This window comes from Alexandromys fortis, unplaced genomic scaffold (assembly GCF_014885135.2).
Source record: "Alexandromys fortis isolate MF-2015 unplaced genomic scaffold, M_Fortis_MF-2015_v1.1 scaffold_11, whole genome shotgun sequence".
NCBI lineage: Eukaryota > Metazoa > Chordata > Mammalia > Rodentia > Cricetidae > Alexandromys > Alexandromys fortis.
In genome coordinates, this window is record NW_026067912.1 from 16,938,162 (window position 1) to 16,954,624 (window position 16,463).

Consider the following 16,463-nt stretch of genomic DNA (forward strand, 5'->3'; position numbering starts at 1 on the left):
TTCCTAATGCATACAGTGACGGTGATTTGTGTAGCTGCTTTTATTTACTCATTCGTTCCTTTATTTTTTATTTATTTATTATTATTATTATTATTATTTTTTGAGACAGGGTTTCTCTTTGTAGTCCTGGCTGTCCTGGAACTTGCAATGTAGACCAGGCTGGCCTTGATTCTCTTGTCTCTGCCTTTCAAGTACTGGGATTAAAGATGCACCCCAGTGCAGCCAGCCATTCATTTACTTTTTGAGATCACATCTTTCTGTAGATAAAGCTGTCCATGAGTTTGTGAGGCTGGGATTACTGCTGCATGGCTCCACACCGGTTAATTTGTTACCTTATTGCACATAGCAGGCAATATTAACTATGATGTGTTTTAAACTGAAAAGCTATTTTTGTTATAACTAAATAGGATGTAAAAATGATCTATTCATAAGTGATTAGAAGGCCGGACTAAGGTCCTTGGAGGTCAAAGGAAGTAGGCACTGCTCTCATAACTCTGACCCAGAACTTACTACAGAGCGCGTGTGTGTGTGTGTGTGTGTGTGTGTGTGTGTGTAAAGGAATCATAATTTTTTTCTAGTTTTCTTCTACTGAAAGTAGTTTTTTTATCCAATATATTCTGATTACCATTCCCCCCCTCTCCGATTCTCTTCACGTTTCCTCCCATCCAAATCTACATCCTTTCTCTCTCCTTAGAAAACAAACAGGAATCTAGATGATGATGATGACAAAATAGTAAGGTAAAACACAAACAAGTGGGAAAAGGACAAAACAAACATAAGGAAATATCTAAAGGAAAATCATAAGAACACATGTTCACAGAAATCTCATAGAAACACAAAACTAGAAATCATAATAGATACTCAAGGGACTGTAATGGGAAAAACAAGCCCTGATATAGCATTAGGAAACAGAGAACCCTCCAAAGATGCCACTGAATTCATTGTGTTGGTTAGGTACTGCTGGCATGCTAGAGAGGTGGTTCAGCAGTTAAGAGCATTGACTGTTCTTCCAGAGGTCCTGAGTTCAATTTCCATGGTAGCTGACCACCACCTGTAATGAGATCTGGTGCCCTCTTCTGGTCTGCAGGGACACATACAGGCAGAACACTGTCTATATAATAAATAAATCTTTTAAAAAAATGGTTTCCGGGTAAGGCTTGATTTTTCATTTTTTGAGTGGTTATCAATTAGTGATAGCTTCTGGGTTAGGGATGGGGTCATGTCTACTTCCATTCTCAGTACTGGGACCCCATCTGGTAAAGACCCCTGCAGGCCCTGTGTTCTGGAATCTCAGGAGATTGTGGTGGCTTCTGAGACCCTATCAGGTTGGCCACTTTGGATCCTTGGATCCCACATAGAAAGTGTTTCTAGGTATTTGGAGTGGGCTGGAAGGGGATGGTGCTCAGAGGGTCCACAGGAGGAAGGAAAGCTGAGTAGTCCTCTGGGAATGGGCACAGAGGAAGGAGAGGCCAGAGCAGATGGTCTGCCACAAAGCTGGGGGTAAAGACTGGGAAACTGGAGTTGGAAGACAGGAAGGAGAGTAGATCACCTACCTGATCCCCTGGCTGTCTACAGGCCTTTGGCTTTCCAGGAAGGGCCTCCTGCTGTTAATCAGACTGAGACAAAGGGATGATGGTTTGAGGGGGGCTATCAGAGATCTGCCCAGACCCCTGGGAATGGGGCCAGAGATGGTCTGCTGCAAAACTGGGGATAAGATTTGGGGATTGGAGGGTAGGAAGGAGAGTGAAGATTGCCTACCTCATTTCTTGGCCGGTGTGGGAAGCAGGTTTCTAGGGAATGCTATAGACTTAATTTTACTGTATTTAGTGATACGTTTTGTAATAGAAGATTTTCAGTCTATCAGTAAATAACATGACACACACATACATTGGTTTTTAGGCCGAGGTTGTGTTTTGTATTGGGGAATGGTGTCTTGTACACTAACTAGCCTGAACTTACCTAGGTCCACCTGCCTCTGCCTCCCAAGTGCTGGGATTGAAGGCGTGTGCCACCATGTCGGGCTAGAGGTAACTGACCTTACATGTATTCAAGAATGACACTGTGCTTTTCACTCGGCAGCAGCTTCCCTTCTAACTGACATCCCTACCTCTCTGGCATTTTCTAAAGTCAGCTTCTTAGATATTTCTGAGAAGTAAATGAATGCTTTAAGTTTATTTTTTAGATACTTGTGTTGACAAGTATATTTTTTAAGCCAGAGTTGTTTATTCACGTCAGAATTTAGTTTTGGTTAGTAGAATTCATTTAAACATATTGTGTTTGCATTCTTGTTTTATGTCCTAATTCTACAAAGTAATATATATATATAAATGTATAAAGAATATTTATGTAATAAGGGATGATTTTATACCAAAGCATATGCTACTCTCACACTTGTCAAACCAGCTTCTATCCGCAGTTCTGCTTGTTTATCACTTCTGTGAGTTTACCACTACTTACTAAATATCAGTCAAATCTGTGCCAATAATCGATACTAGCTAAAATAGAAAATTCTAGTACATTGGCATGTGCATATTCTATACTTTGCCAAGTCTTCTTTTTCTCCCCCTTTAAAGCAGAGAAAGATAATGGACACATTGAACTTGAAAATAAAAAGTTGGAAAAAGAGAGTAAAAATGAACAAGAGCGAGAGAAATCGGAAAACATGGCTAAAGAAAATATTCCCATGGACTCTGCTTCCCAGATAACCATGAAAGGACTCAGTAATTTGGGAAATACTTGTTTCTTCAATGCTGTTATGCAGGTGACAGAGTTCTTTCTCTTCTTCCCTCAGGCTCTGAAACTTAGAGTTGTATTCCCCTCTCTTCCCCTCCCCTGTGTTAATTCTGCATATTCAGAGTAACACGTGTTTATTGCATGTAATAAACTCTGGTAGCACTGGTGATAGAATGGCATTTTAAGCAGTTGTGGCCCTTGCTTTCATGAGTCATGAGTTTGGATCAGGAAAACACAGGGCAACCTGATACAGAAAGAAATATATTGTCAGAATGGTAGTGAGTGGTGACGAGACCGTTGGGATGTGGGAACAGGTATCTCCGTCCCAGTCTTAGCAGGAGACCGAGCCTGTGAACCATGGAGAGCCAGGAGAAGAGCCTGTCGTAGTGGCTCCTTGCCTAGGTAGAGAGATAATAAAGAGTCAGTGTTGGTTGTGCTCTGTTTTGGTAGAACAAACTCTTCAATGTTTGAATGACTTGATTATGTAATTAATCGCCCTTTTATTTCCACCCTGCACTGTAGAATTTGTCCCAAACACCAGTGCTTAGAGAACTTCTAAAAGAAGTGAAAATGTCTGGAACAATTGTGAAAATAGAGCCACCCGACCTGGCACTTACAGTACGTATTTGATTCAATAGAACTTTATAACTTTTATTTTTGAGACAAGATTTCACTTTGTAGCTCTGTCCTGGAATTTGTTCTGTAGACCAAGCTGGCCTTGAACTCAGAGAGATCCATCTGCCTCTGCTTCTGAGTGCCAGGATTAAAGGCTGCACGACCACCAGCCATTTCTAACTCATTTTAAGAAAGGTTCTTGCTACTGGCCTGACAGTTCCTTTGTATCTGACCTCAAATCTTTGTATCTGACCTAAAATCTGACCTCAAGTCTTGGCAGGCCTTCTGTCTTAGCCTTCCTTATTATGGAGTTGGAGGTGTGTGTATACCATCATGCTAAGCCAGATTTTTTACATAACTGATCTGGGAAGATGTCTCTGTGACAGGCTTGCTGCCAAGCCTGAGTACCTGAGTCTAGTCATTGGGATTGAGAATTCACTCCCCAGATATTTTTTTCTGACTTCCACACTTGTCACAGCACAGCATGTGTGTCTACTTCTATGCATGAAATAAATACATGTCAATAAATAAATAAAATTGTTTTAAGTATCTTCTTTGTAAATGTCCATATTCCAAGTTGTTTTGAGGAATTGAAACTCATTCTGCCTTTTCTCCTTGGTTTTATTTCAATCTAAGATAAACAATTCAGAACTAATAGCTGTTACAAGGACCTTATGTTTGCTTGCTGTGAGCTTACCATGTTTCTTTTGTTTGTTTTGTGCGTGTGTGTGTGTGTTCTACCCTGTTTTGGGAATGTTGATAATTGTGAAGCCCAGTTCTGTACTGGGTTCTTTTTTTTTTTTTTTGACATTTTCAATGAGACCTAAGTGCTATGTAGTCAAATAAATTTTACCTTCTTCATTGTTGTTAGATGCATTTTGCCTTTGCTTTCTTAATTAATAGTATTAAGTTCCTATCCACTTAAAACTAAGATAAAGCTCAATTTTCCTTTAAAAATTTTTTATTATCATTTGTGTGAGGGGTGTGTGTGTGTGTGTGGTATGCCATGGTGTGCGTGTGGAGGTCAGAGACTTCATGGAGTGGATTCCTAACCTTCCATCTTCCTGCACGTTCTGGGGATTGAATTCAGGTTGTTAGGCATGCCCAATAAATACTTTAATCACTGAGCCTTTTTGTTGGCCCAAAGCTGAATTTTTGAACAGGAAGTTTACTACTTGGTTTATATTTTGGCTGTTTACATTGGGCAGCTCCATCAATATCAATTGGCTTGTTACATTTTGGGAAAGTAAATGGTCATAATGTTTGAGTGAAATAATTTTTATTCCTACTTTTAGGAACCTTTAGAAGTAAACCTTGAGCCTCCAGGACCTCTTACTTTAGCTATGAGCCAGTTTCTTAATGAGATGCAAGAGAACAAAAAGCGAATTGTAACACCTAAAGAGCTCTTTTCTCAGGTCTGTAAAAAGTGAGTATCCACTTGGCTGTGCTTTCAGTGAATCAGTAAGATGCTGAGAAAACAGTTTCAGAACCATATTTCATTCCAAGTTAAAGAAGCATGCTTCATGCGGTAATTAAATCTGCTTCGGGTGTTCTTATAGTAGACACAATTTTTTTAATATAGTTTATTTAACTTTATATCATGTGCGTTGGTGTGAAGGTGTCAGATCCCCTGGGACTGGACTTACAGACAGTTGTGAGCTGCCATGTGGGTGTTGGAATTGAACCTGGATCCTCTGGAGGAGCAGCCAGTACTCTTAACCTCTGAGCCATCTCTCCAGCCCCAGTAGACACAAATTTTGAGAAAACTCCACTTTTACTTGGGATGAAACTCTAAGACTTTAAAATGAGCTTTGTAAAGTAGTAGAGTCATCAGTGCTTTTCTTTCTTGTGTTTTGTCTTCAGAGCAACACGTTTTACAGGGTTCCAGCAACAAGACAGCCAGGAGCTACTTCGCTACTTACTGGATGGCATGAGAGCGGAAGAACACCAAGTTAGCATACTCTGAGAATCCTGTGTTGTAATTTCATGGGCTCACCTGCCATTTCCTGCCAGTCACAGAGGCCACTGTGCTTTTAAACACTTACTTACCAGGTTTTCCAGCCAATATGCTTCTTCATTAGAATAAGTGAAGAGGACTAAAATGGTTCTCTTAATCTAGATGTTTTCGTTTACTCGCTGCTTGCAACGATGCCGTCTTTAAAGGCTCGCTCGTTACACTAGACCCCACCTGGAGAGACGCAGAGCACTCGGAAGTCCTTGTTGCAGCACATTCTCACTTTGCTAAGAGTCTGGGGACAGTTTTTATAACTGAAAACTTTTGTTAATTACCAGTATATGTAATGCATTTTGGAAGTATGAATTTAATTAATTGCACTAGTAACAGTAATGATTCATTTAATTCTGTACTTATCCCAGGCACTGCTCTGTCTCATATGAATTATCTTACTGAGTTCTTGAGCCATCCTATGAAGTAGATTATTTTCTTACCCCATAGGCTGGTGTAGAGGTGTTCCATCCTAGTTCAAATCACTCGGTAATGACAGAGCAGGACGGTGTGTTAGAGCTGGTTCTTGTAGCTGTGGTGTGGCCTCGCTAGCACTGTCAGTGTCGTCCTGAGGTGGTGGCATGTTCTGTAAAGCAGTGTTGAATAGGTTGAAGGTCTCAAAATGCTAACACCATACCTCTATTCAGAAGTTTGCTTTATAGGCTTGATAGGCATAATTTTTCTTAGCTCCTTGAATTAATTTTGATTTATTTGAATTAATTTATGATTATCTTAGTAAATTTGGGGAGCTACATCTCGATCCTTTCTTGCATTTATTATGTATTTTTTAAGGAAAATAACTTTAAAATTTAATAGTATATATATATTCATTTTATTACTTTTAGAGAGTGAGTAAAGGAATTCTTAAAGCATTTAATTCTACTGAAAAATTGGATGAAGAAGTAAAAAATAAAGTTAAAGGTAATGTCTGACTTTTTGAACTAAAACACTATAGTTGAATTCTTCTGTACCATAAGACAAGATTACTGGCACATATGTTTGAAACACTGAATTATTTTAAACACAGTTTATCCATGTCACTATGAGTTTTAAAAATTAATTGGTCCTCCCAGTGGTCAATATTTTGGAGAAGTTTAACTTGTGAAATATTCTTTTTATACATTAATATATTGAGACCTATAAAGATAGAATTAAGATAACATCACAGTTTTTCAAAAATTGAATTATGACTAACCATAGCTCAGACAGGCCTAGAATTCACAGCTCTTTCGCCTTAACCACTTGAGTGCTGGAATTATGGGCGTGAACCATCACAATTGACTTTGTCCGTAGGACTCTGTGATGACGGGGTTCTCCTGCAGAGTGTTGTAATACCACTTGAATAATGCTTATGCATTTCATGAATTTTGAAAATTAAGTGATGAGATATTAAACTACTCTGACTTTAAACATGTCAAGTATTGCCAGTACTGGAGAAAATCAAAGGGAACATTCTGCCTGATAGTTTGCAGAGTTTGTTTTGTTTTTAATTATAAAAAAGTTCAGTTTTAGAGCTCATAAACCAAGTTACGCATTTTCTTTTCCTAAACTGCAGTCTCTTGTCTGTTGTATTCAAGTATTCATGCTGGATGGAACAAGGCAGTGGTCCTAGCAGCTAGCAGAGTCCAAGCCTGTCATTTTAGACACGATAATAGAAAGTCTTACTGAGTTGTAGCTTGTTCTTTACTAATAAATAGACTTTAAATAACAAGGTTGGGCTGGAGAGATGGCTCCATGGTTAAGAGCACTGGCTGCTCTTTCAGAGGTCCTGAGTTCAATTGCCAGAAACCACATGGTGGCTCACAACAATCTGTAATGAGTTCTGGTGCCCTCCTCTGGCATGCGGGCATACATGGAGGCAGAATGTTGTACACATAAAAAAAAAACCCAGGGTGATTGTGTTAATTGCTTGCTCAGTGGTAGAATATAAAGGCTAATTTCCACAGCTTACAAATGTAGCACATAATTATGAATAGTGGAAAGAATGTTTAGGGACAGAACATTAAAATTTAGATAAGTAATTTAAACTCTTCTCAATTTTAAGAGATTGTAATTTTGTTGTTGCAGACTATGAAAAGAAAAAGACAGTCCCAAGCTTTGTGGACCGCATCTTTGGTGGCGAGCTGACTAGTACAATCATGTGTGATGAGTGCAGGACTGTAAGTGGGTGTCATGTGCAGTGGGCTTGGGCAGTAACACTCACTGAGGACAGATCATCTGATTAAATATGGGGTTGTTGGTTCCACATTGGCCAGGAACACACACACCACAGAATGCATCCTGCCTCAGCTTCCTGAGTGCTGGGATTATAAGTGTGTACCTCCATGCCCAGCCCTTATAGGATATTCTTTATTGATATTTATGATTCTTCACTGGAAATATAGCACCCCTAAAATCTTTGGTAAATTACAGTAACTATAATTTTTTTCCCCAGTTCAAGGTCCTCAACATTCTGTACTTTTTAATTTCAAATTTTCTTAGTCATTTGCTTATTAAATCCCACCTTCTACCCTTCATCCTAATAGGTAATGTTTAATGTGAGTGTCTTTCTCTCCAGGATGGAGATAATCTAATAGTAAGATTTAACATGATTTTTTCCTTTTCCTTCCATTGCCTCTTTGATCGGTTAAGGTCTCTTTGGTGCACGAATCTTTCCTTGATTTGTCTCTCCCAGTTTTAGATGATCAGGTAAGACTATCCTATTTTATCAAACAAAATTTATTTACTAATGTGTTTATTTTGCCTTTCTTAGCTTTTATGAGGAACACCCTCACACTTTGTAAGGGTGTTTGTATTACCAGTAGCATATGAAGAAAATTTCCAGGGTCTGTTAGAGAAGGAATAATTTTTAGGATTTGAAAAAAAATAGACTGTATTCTTTTTGGATTTTCAAGACACGGTCTCTCTGTAGCTTTGGAGCCTGTCCTAGAACTCCCTCTGTAGACAAGGCTGGCCTTGAACTCAGAGATTCTCCTGCCTCTGCCTCCTGAGTGCTGGGATTAGAGGCATAAGGCACCACTGCCTAATGGACTATATTCTTTATTAGAAAGCTGTGTTTACAATTCTTAATAGGTATTAAATTGATTTTATTACACATAGGGAAGTATTTTTTTCTGTTTTCATTATTTAAGGCTAATCACAAGTTCCTTGTAGTTTTAATTACGTATAGAAATTATTATCTTAGTTTGTTTATTTATTTATTTATTTATTTATTTATTTATTTATTTATTTATTTATTTATTTTTGGTTTTTTGAGGCAGGGTTTCTCTGTGGCTTTGGAGCCTGTCCTGGAACTAGCTCTGTAGACCAGGCTGGTCTCGAACTCACAGAGCTCTGCCTGCCTCTGCCTCCCGATTATCTTAGTTTTATACTGCATTAATTTGGTTCCTTGTAAGTGGCTATAAGATAACAAAAGAGCATTGCCTGGTATGGCTTCCCATGCCTTTCCTTTAATCTCAGTTCTGGGGAGTCAGAGACAAGCATATCTCTGAACTCAAGGCTGGCCTTTTCTATATAGGGAGTTCTAATAAATAAATGAGCATTGAATAAATTATTCAAGTCAATGTAAATTAGGAACCCTTTGCCCTGTTACTTAAATAATTAGTCTTACCAAACTAACTTTACTTACTTCCTCTAAGACTATCATTTACGTGCAGAAAAACAAAACAAAAACAAAAAAACAACAACAAAGGAATTCTATGGTGTGATGCAGAACCACTTAAAGTACATTTACAAAAGGACATTTATACAACATTTTATGACTTGTATCCAATACAATTCATCACACTCATTTCTGATATACTTACACATGACACTTCTTGCTTGAGATAATGTATATATGTGTTTATCTTTGGGTGTGTGTGCCCTGACTGCAGGTGCCTTTGAAACGCTGGAGCTGGAGATGTGGGTGGTTTGAGTCACCTGACAGGAGTGCTGCTCCTAACTACTGAGCCATCTCTTCAGCCCCTGATATTGCCCTTTTACTGTTGTGTTTCATATTTTCTCAGCATGTGATGATTGCTGTCTTTGTATAAATTTTCATGTATCATTAAATTAAAAATGGTAAGAGGGTCTGGAGTGATGGTTCAGCAGTTAAAAGCACTGGCAGCTCTTCTAAGAGACCTGGGCTCAGTTCCTGTCATCCACATGGCAGTGCGCAGCTGTAACTCCAGTGCAGGGGATCTGGAGCTCTTAAGTAGACATAGATGCAGGCAAAACACCAGTGTACATAAAAAATAAATCTTAAACAAATGATAAGGGAGCAAAATATTAAGCTACATAAATTTTCTTTCAACATAATAGTGGTAATATTTTGTTTTTCTTCATATTTTAAGAGTGGTAAGAAAAACACAAATGATAAAAATGTGAAAAAGACAATGGAGGAAGAAGATAAAGACAGTGAGGAAGAAAAAGATGACAGCTACATGAAAACAAGAAGTGATATGCCTTCAGGAACCAGCAAGCACATACAGAAAAAAGCAAAGAAGCAAGCCAAAAAGCAAGCCAAGGTGGGTAACTACAAGGGAAGTTATGCCTTTTCTTTATTGTGTATTTACTTACTTGTTAGTTTTAATTTAAAAGATTTAGTTAACATGCAGAATAGTGGCTGTTAGCACTGTATTTTTTGTTTTGTTGAAATTTTATTTATATTATGTGAATGGGTGTTTGGTTTACATGTCTGTGCAGCACACATATGCCCAGTGCCCATACAGGCCAGAAGAGGGCATCATATTCCCTGATGTTACAGATGGTTGTGAGCTGCCCTAAGGATCCTAGGTCTCGAGAAGAACAGCCTGTGCTTTCAACCACTGGGCCATTTCCTTAGTCCCTATGTAGACTTCATTCTTATTTGCCCCTTTCTTCCCCACCTCTCCCCCTATGCAGACAAAAAGGTAAATTCAGTAGGGAAATTTTACTGGCCTTGTGCATATAGCTTCTTTATGTCTTTTTTCCTTCAAGAATTTTTATGTATCCTGTATCCAAAATAAGTTGTCAGTTTGTTGTCTTTTTAGTGAGACTGATTGGTAATTGCAACTCATAGATACATATTCCTGCAGAGTTGCCATAGTTTCTTTTCTATTGCTCCAACAATATGCCATGAACAAGGCAACTTAAAGTGTTGAAGTTGGCTTACAGTTTCAGAGGATTAGAGTCCAGATGGCAGAGGAACAGCTCAGAGTTCACACCTTTTGTTTCTTGAGAGAGGGTTTCTCTGTGTAACAGCCTTGGCTGTCCTGGAATTCACTCTGTAGACCAGGCTGGCCTTGAACTCATGGAGATATCTTAATACCTCTGCCTCCTGAGTGCTGGGATTAAAGGTTTCGACCACCATCGCCTAGCCCAGAGCTCACATCTTGATTTTACAACCATGAAGCAGAGAAAGAGCACTGGGAATGGCATTGGCTTTTGAAACCTCATTGCCTGCCCTCAGTAACACACCTCCTCCCACAAGGCCACACCTCCTAATCCTTCCTTTCTACATGGTTCCACCAACTGGGGATCAAATGCCGAAGCATGTACCTATGAAGGCCATTTTCATTCAAACCACCAGAGTGTTGTGAGAACCACCACTCTGTCTAATTCTTGACTTATCAGTTCTAAGTCATAGAACTCATAGCTCACTTCTCAACAGTACACATCATCTCTTGTATTGTTATCTCCACAATAGCCCAGTGTTTGGTGAATAGTGATTATTATTGATTTCATTTAAAGGACTTATAATTTATTTGAACTCTGATAGTAAAGGAATTTTTAAAATCAGAATTTGAGAGTGAACATTTCTTATGAAATGATTTTTTTTTGAAAAGCAACAAAACCTGATGTGGTATCTACTTTCTCTACCTTTCTCTCTTTACTTCCTTCTCTCACTTTATATATATAATACTTTTTACACAGAACCAACGAAGGCAACAAAAAATTCAAGAGAAAGTTCTTCACTTAAATGATATCTGTACCACTGACCATACTGAAGACAATGAACACGAAGCCGAAATGTCACTTCCGGGAGAAGCGGAAGTGGATATTGAGTCCAACCATGGTTCTCAAGAGGAGGTTTTACATACAGAGCTTTATGTTGATGAGAAAGATTTCAATGGCCAAGAGAAAATGATAGAAAATACAACTGACAGTCAGAAATGTCCAGAGGCACTAGGTGTGAAAAGTGTCAACATGGAGTGTGATCTGGGGATTTCGACATCTGCTACTGAATGTACTAGGGTTTTAAATGATGCCTTTCTAGAGGAAAGGACCAATGGAGAATTTGACATTACCAGTGGTTTAAAAAACCTTAACTTGAATGCTGCTATTCATCCTGATGAAATAAATATAGAGATTCTGAATGACAGTCATTCTTCTGTGACAAAGGTGTATGAGGTCATGAATGAGGACCCAGAAACTGCCTTCTGCACCCTTGCCAACAGGGAAGCTTTCAGTGCTGATGAGTGTTCAATCCAGCATTGCTTGTATCAGTTCACCCGTAATGAGAAGCTTCAAGATGCAAATAAACTGCTTTGTGAAGTATGCACAAGACAGCAGGGTCGTGGACCAAAGACAAATATAAAAGGTATTTAGAGTTTTTCTTGCTCTAAAAATTGATATTAAAGTGTATATTCTGCAGGGAGAATATTTGTAAATTATGGTCACATTGGTCTTTGGAGAGTTACTAGTGCCCTCTTGCATGTAAATGTCCTAACAGAAGGAAAAACTTTATTGGCATGGCTAGTACACTGGCAGCTAGCAGCAATATAGTGGACTAGCTTTTGCCAGTCTCTTCTGTGGGTACACTTCCCACTGGAATGTCGTCATAACAGTGACCAATTCTCTGCATCCTCGTTTCCTTGTTGGCTCTAGTGATGGCCTTCATCTCCCCTACCCCCAGGAAGTCAGACTTGAAGTTTTCGGTGTACTTATGTGGCACATTCAGAATAAAGGGAACCAGGCTTTCTTATCTTCCTTAAACGTGGAACTGATAATATCCTCTTGCCTTGCCTGAAAGGGGCAGGGTGTCACAGATTGTTAAAGATCTTCACTGGAGTTGAAATATTTTAAAGTCATTTATTTACATGTAGATACAAAGAATAAGGAATGTTGCTTTTAGAGACTTATAGAGCAGACAATGTCAAGCAAGCCAAAATCTGTAGACCTCTTATATTCCACTTTTGATAGTTTCTAAATTAAAATGTTTTTTTCCTTAGTCAATTTTTATGGAGGGAGATATGCCATACCTCCACCTCCAGACATCTTGCTGATGTTCCAGTTCTTAAAGACTTTAGTTTTTGGCTAAGAATGAATTTAGCACCTTGTACATTTTACTAGTGAGTTGTACTTTAAGCCTTTAAAAAAAATTTTTTTTTTTTGAGACACTGTCTTCTTTGGTAACTCTTGTCTGTCTTCAAACTTGCCATCCTCCTCCCTCTACCTCCCAAGTACTGGCATTATAGGCATGTGCTATCATGTTTTTCCACCCCTCAAAAACTTTTTTTTAGGCCGGGCGGTGGTGGCACACACCTTTAATCCCAGCACTCGGGAGGCAGAGGCAGGCGGATCTCTGTGAGTTCGAGGCCAGCCTGGACTACAAGAGCTAGTTCCAGGACAGGAACCAAAAGTTACAGAGAAACCCTGTCTCAAAAAAAAAAAAAAAAAAAAAACCAAAACTTTTTTTAGTGGTGGTATAAATGATTTGATGATGTGGAACACTTACTTCCATCCCCAATTAAATGTTTGGCTTTACTACATGACATTCTTCTGATGCGGTGCATTCAGAGCCAATTACTGTTTTTGTTGTTGTTTGTTTTTGGTTTTTAGAGACAGGTTTTTCTGTAGCTTTGGAGTTTCTCCTGGAACTAGCTCTCGAAGACCAGGTTGGCCTCAAACTCACAGAGATCCGTCTCCCTCTGCCTCCCGAGTGCTGGGATTAAAGGCTGCACAACCACCGCCTGCCGCTTACAGTCAGTTACTGCTTCTAAGTTTATATTTATACCAAGAAAATATCCTTGATTTTGCCTCTTGTTTAATAGGAGCACAAATATTACCACATTCTTTGTAGAAGTTTGTTAATCCTGTTTTAGAATTTGAGATGGTCTTATAGCAAACCGATTGTTGTGTTGCTAGCATCTTGCGTTTCTGTAGGTGAGAGGAAACATGTTTACACCAATGCAAAGAAGCAGATGCTGGTTTCTCATGCTCCTCCAGTCCTCACTCTCCATTTGAAGAGATTTCAGCAGGTACCCATGCAACGCCTACTTTCTCTCTTTCTGTATTTGCTTCTGCTTTTTCTTAATTCTAACTTCAAAAAGAGTGGGAAAATCAGAAGAGACATATATGTAGATTTGTCAAAGTAAGAAATTTAGATAGTCCTAGGTTTCTAGAACTCATTGAGATTTATAGTATCTTACTCTAAGCTTAACTTCAGATTAGAAAAATACAGGTTTACTGCCTAAATGTTTTTGTTTTGTGTATTATATCTACTTTTACTGATTTGATAAAAAGACATTCATTGGATTTTCATAATTTTTTTATTTTTATTTTTCGAGACAGGGTTTCTCCGTAGCTTTTCGTTCCTGTTCTGGAACTAGCTCTTGTAGACCAGGCTGGCCTTGAACTCACAGAGATTCACCTGCCTCTGCCTCCCGAGTGCTGGGATTAAAGGCCTCTGCCTCCCGAGTGCTGGGATTAAAGGCGTGCGCCACCACCGCCCGCGATTTTCATAATTTTTATGGCCGTATCTTTCCTGAAAGATTTGGTATAATACAACTTTCAAATCCTACAGAATTTTATGGGTGCTTTCCCTCTTACTGGTCAAGCATTGTCTTGACTTACTGGTTGTATTTTACAAGGAATTGTGTAAACATGGTAAGAACATGAGCTGAAAAGTATTTCACAGGGAAATAGTCTGCTATTGCTCAATTTTAGGAACACATTGGAGGTGACTAAGGCAGAATCAGGGAGGTCTCATCAGAGTAGTTTCGGTGGTATATGGTACTTGAAGAAAAACCTAGGTCAGGCAGTGGTGGCACTCGCCTTTAATCCCAGCACTCGGGAGACAGAGGCAGGTGGATCTCTGTGAGTTCAAGTCCAGCCTTGTCTAGTGCCAGGACAGGCTCCAAAGCTACAGAAAACACACACACACACACACTCTCTCTCTCTCTCTCTCTCTCTCTCTCTCTCTCTCTCTCTCTCTCTCTCTCTCTCTCTCTCTCTCCTTAGAAAGGTGACTAGGTGTTGGGAGTTCTTTGGGCTTTAGAGGGGATAATTACTTAATCTGTACAGTTTTTCCAGAAAAGAACTTAATCTGTAATCCTCCTCCTTTAGGCTGGTTTTAACCTACGCAAAGTTAACAAACACATAAAGTTCCCGGAAATCTTAGATTTGGCTCCTTTTTGTACTCTTAAATGTAAGGTATGTAAAAATGGTTTTTAAAGGAAATTGTTGAGAAATCATAACCCCCCAAATATATATTTCATATTAAATGTAAAGCTGATGCCAGTTTTGAAGAAAGGCTGGGGATGAAGCTCAGTGATTGCTTAGAATTATTTTAGAGTGGTACTTTGATCATTATACCTTTATAATTTTAAGATCTGTGATGAAGGCACCATGACTTGTCTTTCAGAAGATTTCAAGATTAGAGAAGCTATGCTGCTGTGTTTGCACTATGTTAATGTAAGCACATGAACCCCTGATGTGTAAAAACTGAAGTGCTGAATGCCTTCTCATTCTGGAACGATTTCAGAGTTGAGGTGTAGTGAATTGTCATTTTTACTACTAGGTGCTATGGTTGCTGCTTCATAGGCTACTTCAGACTATACAGCAGACAATCAAGACTCAAGGATACTTGAGGTTAAAGAACACAGAAGAGTTGAAGTGAGAGTTGGAGTAGACCATTACAGAGAGACTGGGCTGGATCTCTGGACTGAGTTCAAAATCCAGTCCGTTATGGCACTGAAAAGGCCATGCCTGTCACCAGGGCATGTACCTCTGGGGAGATGCAGGAGGTACAGAATGCAGAGTAGGACTGTTAAAGAAGTGACTTTCAACAAGGGCACAAAGGAAAACAGCCCCTGCCTGAGGGAATTTGCTTTTGTCAAGGCCTGTGGTACCTAGGGCCTTAATAAGCAGCCTCCACTCTGGGTGGGAAAGTAAAGTCCAAATAATTTTCTTTTCACATAATCTAAATGTTAGCCTTCTACAAGGTTTATATTGATGGAGAACCAGGATTATGGCCAGGGGTATTAAGGGATTCTAAGGCATTAAGCAATTCTTTAACTGGTAAGTTGAGCTCAGTATACTAGTTTTTGTACTATGGGACCAACAACTGCAACGTCTGACAAAGGTGGAAGCATCTCTGTGGGCTGAGAACAGAAAGGTGTTGTGTAAGACACTGTGAATGTGTCTTGCCAAAGCATCTGTATAAATGGGGTAAGAATAACACTGGGTTATTATTTTTTAAAGAATGTTGCTGAAGAAAGTACAAGAGTACTGTATTCCTTATATGGAGTTGTTGAACACAGTGGTACTATGAGGTCAGGGCATTACACTGCCTACACCAAGGCAAGAACTGCAAGTAGTCGTCTTTCTAATCTTGTTCTTCATGGTGACATTCCACAAGGTAAGATAATTCCACACGTTATCTTGGATAGCAGAGACGTTCTGTAGATTATGCCAAAATGACTAGCCTCAACCTTTCCTTTTGTGTTTCCTAACAGACTGTGAAATGGAATCCACTAAAGGGCAGTGGTTTCACATCAGCGACACATTTGTGCAACCTGTGCCTGTAGCCAAAGTACTAAACTCACAAGCGTATCTCCTATTTTATGAGAGAATACTGTAGTAACAAAAGTGCTTTCTCTGAAATACATCTATGGCTTTTATATTGGCTCCATAACAAAGAGAACAATAAAAAGTTAAACTATAAATTATGTTCACATAAGTAAACGACAGTTTATTTAAATACCTATTCATAAGTTTTTGTATTGTCATACTGGTTTTTATTGCCTTATCAAAGGAAATTTGAAATACTAAAATCGTTTTTAATCTGATTGGGTGGTAATTCTCGACATATCAATAAAATGATTTTTAAGTTATAAATAACTTAATTTTTAAGTTATATATTACT

The 16,463-nt window shown here is 38.9% G+C and overlaps 1 protein-coding gene across 12 annotated transcripts in view; it reads left to right on the forward strand.

Moving 5' to 3' along the window:
- Usp16 (ubiquitin specific peptidase 16) overlaps positions 1-16,386 on the forward strand; it is a 28,443-nt gene extending 12,057 nt beyond the window's left edge. For 7 of the 12 annotated variants that reach the window (XM_050138529.1, XM_050138528.1, XM_050138527.1 and 4 more), the window contains 14 exons: positions 2,574-2,761; positions 3,256-3,351; positions 4,644-4,774; positions 5,212-5,299; positions 6,199-6,274; positions 7,421-7,512; positions 7,985-8,041; positions 9,688-9,861; positions 11,249-11,915; positions 13,463-13,575; positions 14,663-14,749; positions 14,927-15,010; positions 15,800-15,956; positions 16,054-16,386. In XM_050138529.1, the coding sequence (XP_049994486.1) occupies positions 2,574-2,761; positions 3,256-3,351; positions 4,644-4,774; positions 5,212-5,299; positions 6,199-6,274; positions 7,421-7,512; positions 7,985-8,041; positions 9,688-9,861; positions 11,249-11,915; positions 13,463-13,575; positions 14,663-14,749; positions 14,927-15,010; positions 15,800-15,956; positions 16,054-16,178 (2,135 nt within the window). In that variant the 3' untranslated portion in view covers positions 16,179-16,386. The remainder of the gene's footprint in view (positions 1-2,573; positions 2,762-3,255; positions 3,352-4,643; positions 4,775-5,211; positions 5,300-6,198; positions 6,275-7,420; positions 7,513-7,984; positions 8,042-9,687; positions 9,862-11,248; positions 11,916-13,462; positions 13,576-14,662; positions 14,750-14,926; positions 15,011-15,799; positions 15,957-16,053) is intronic. The other 5 variants (XM_050138522.1, XM_050138523.1, XM_050138524.1 and 2 more) reach the window with 5 other exon arrangements.
- Positions 16,387-16,463: the final 77 nt, after the last annotated feature.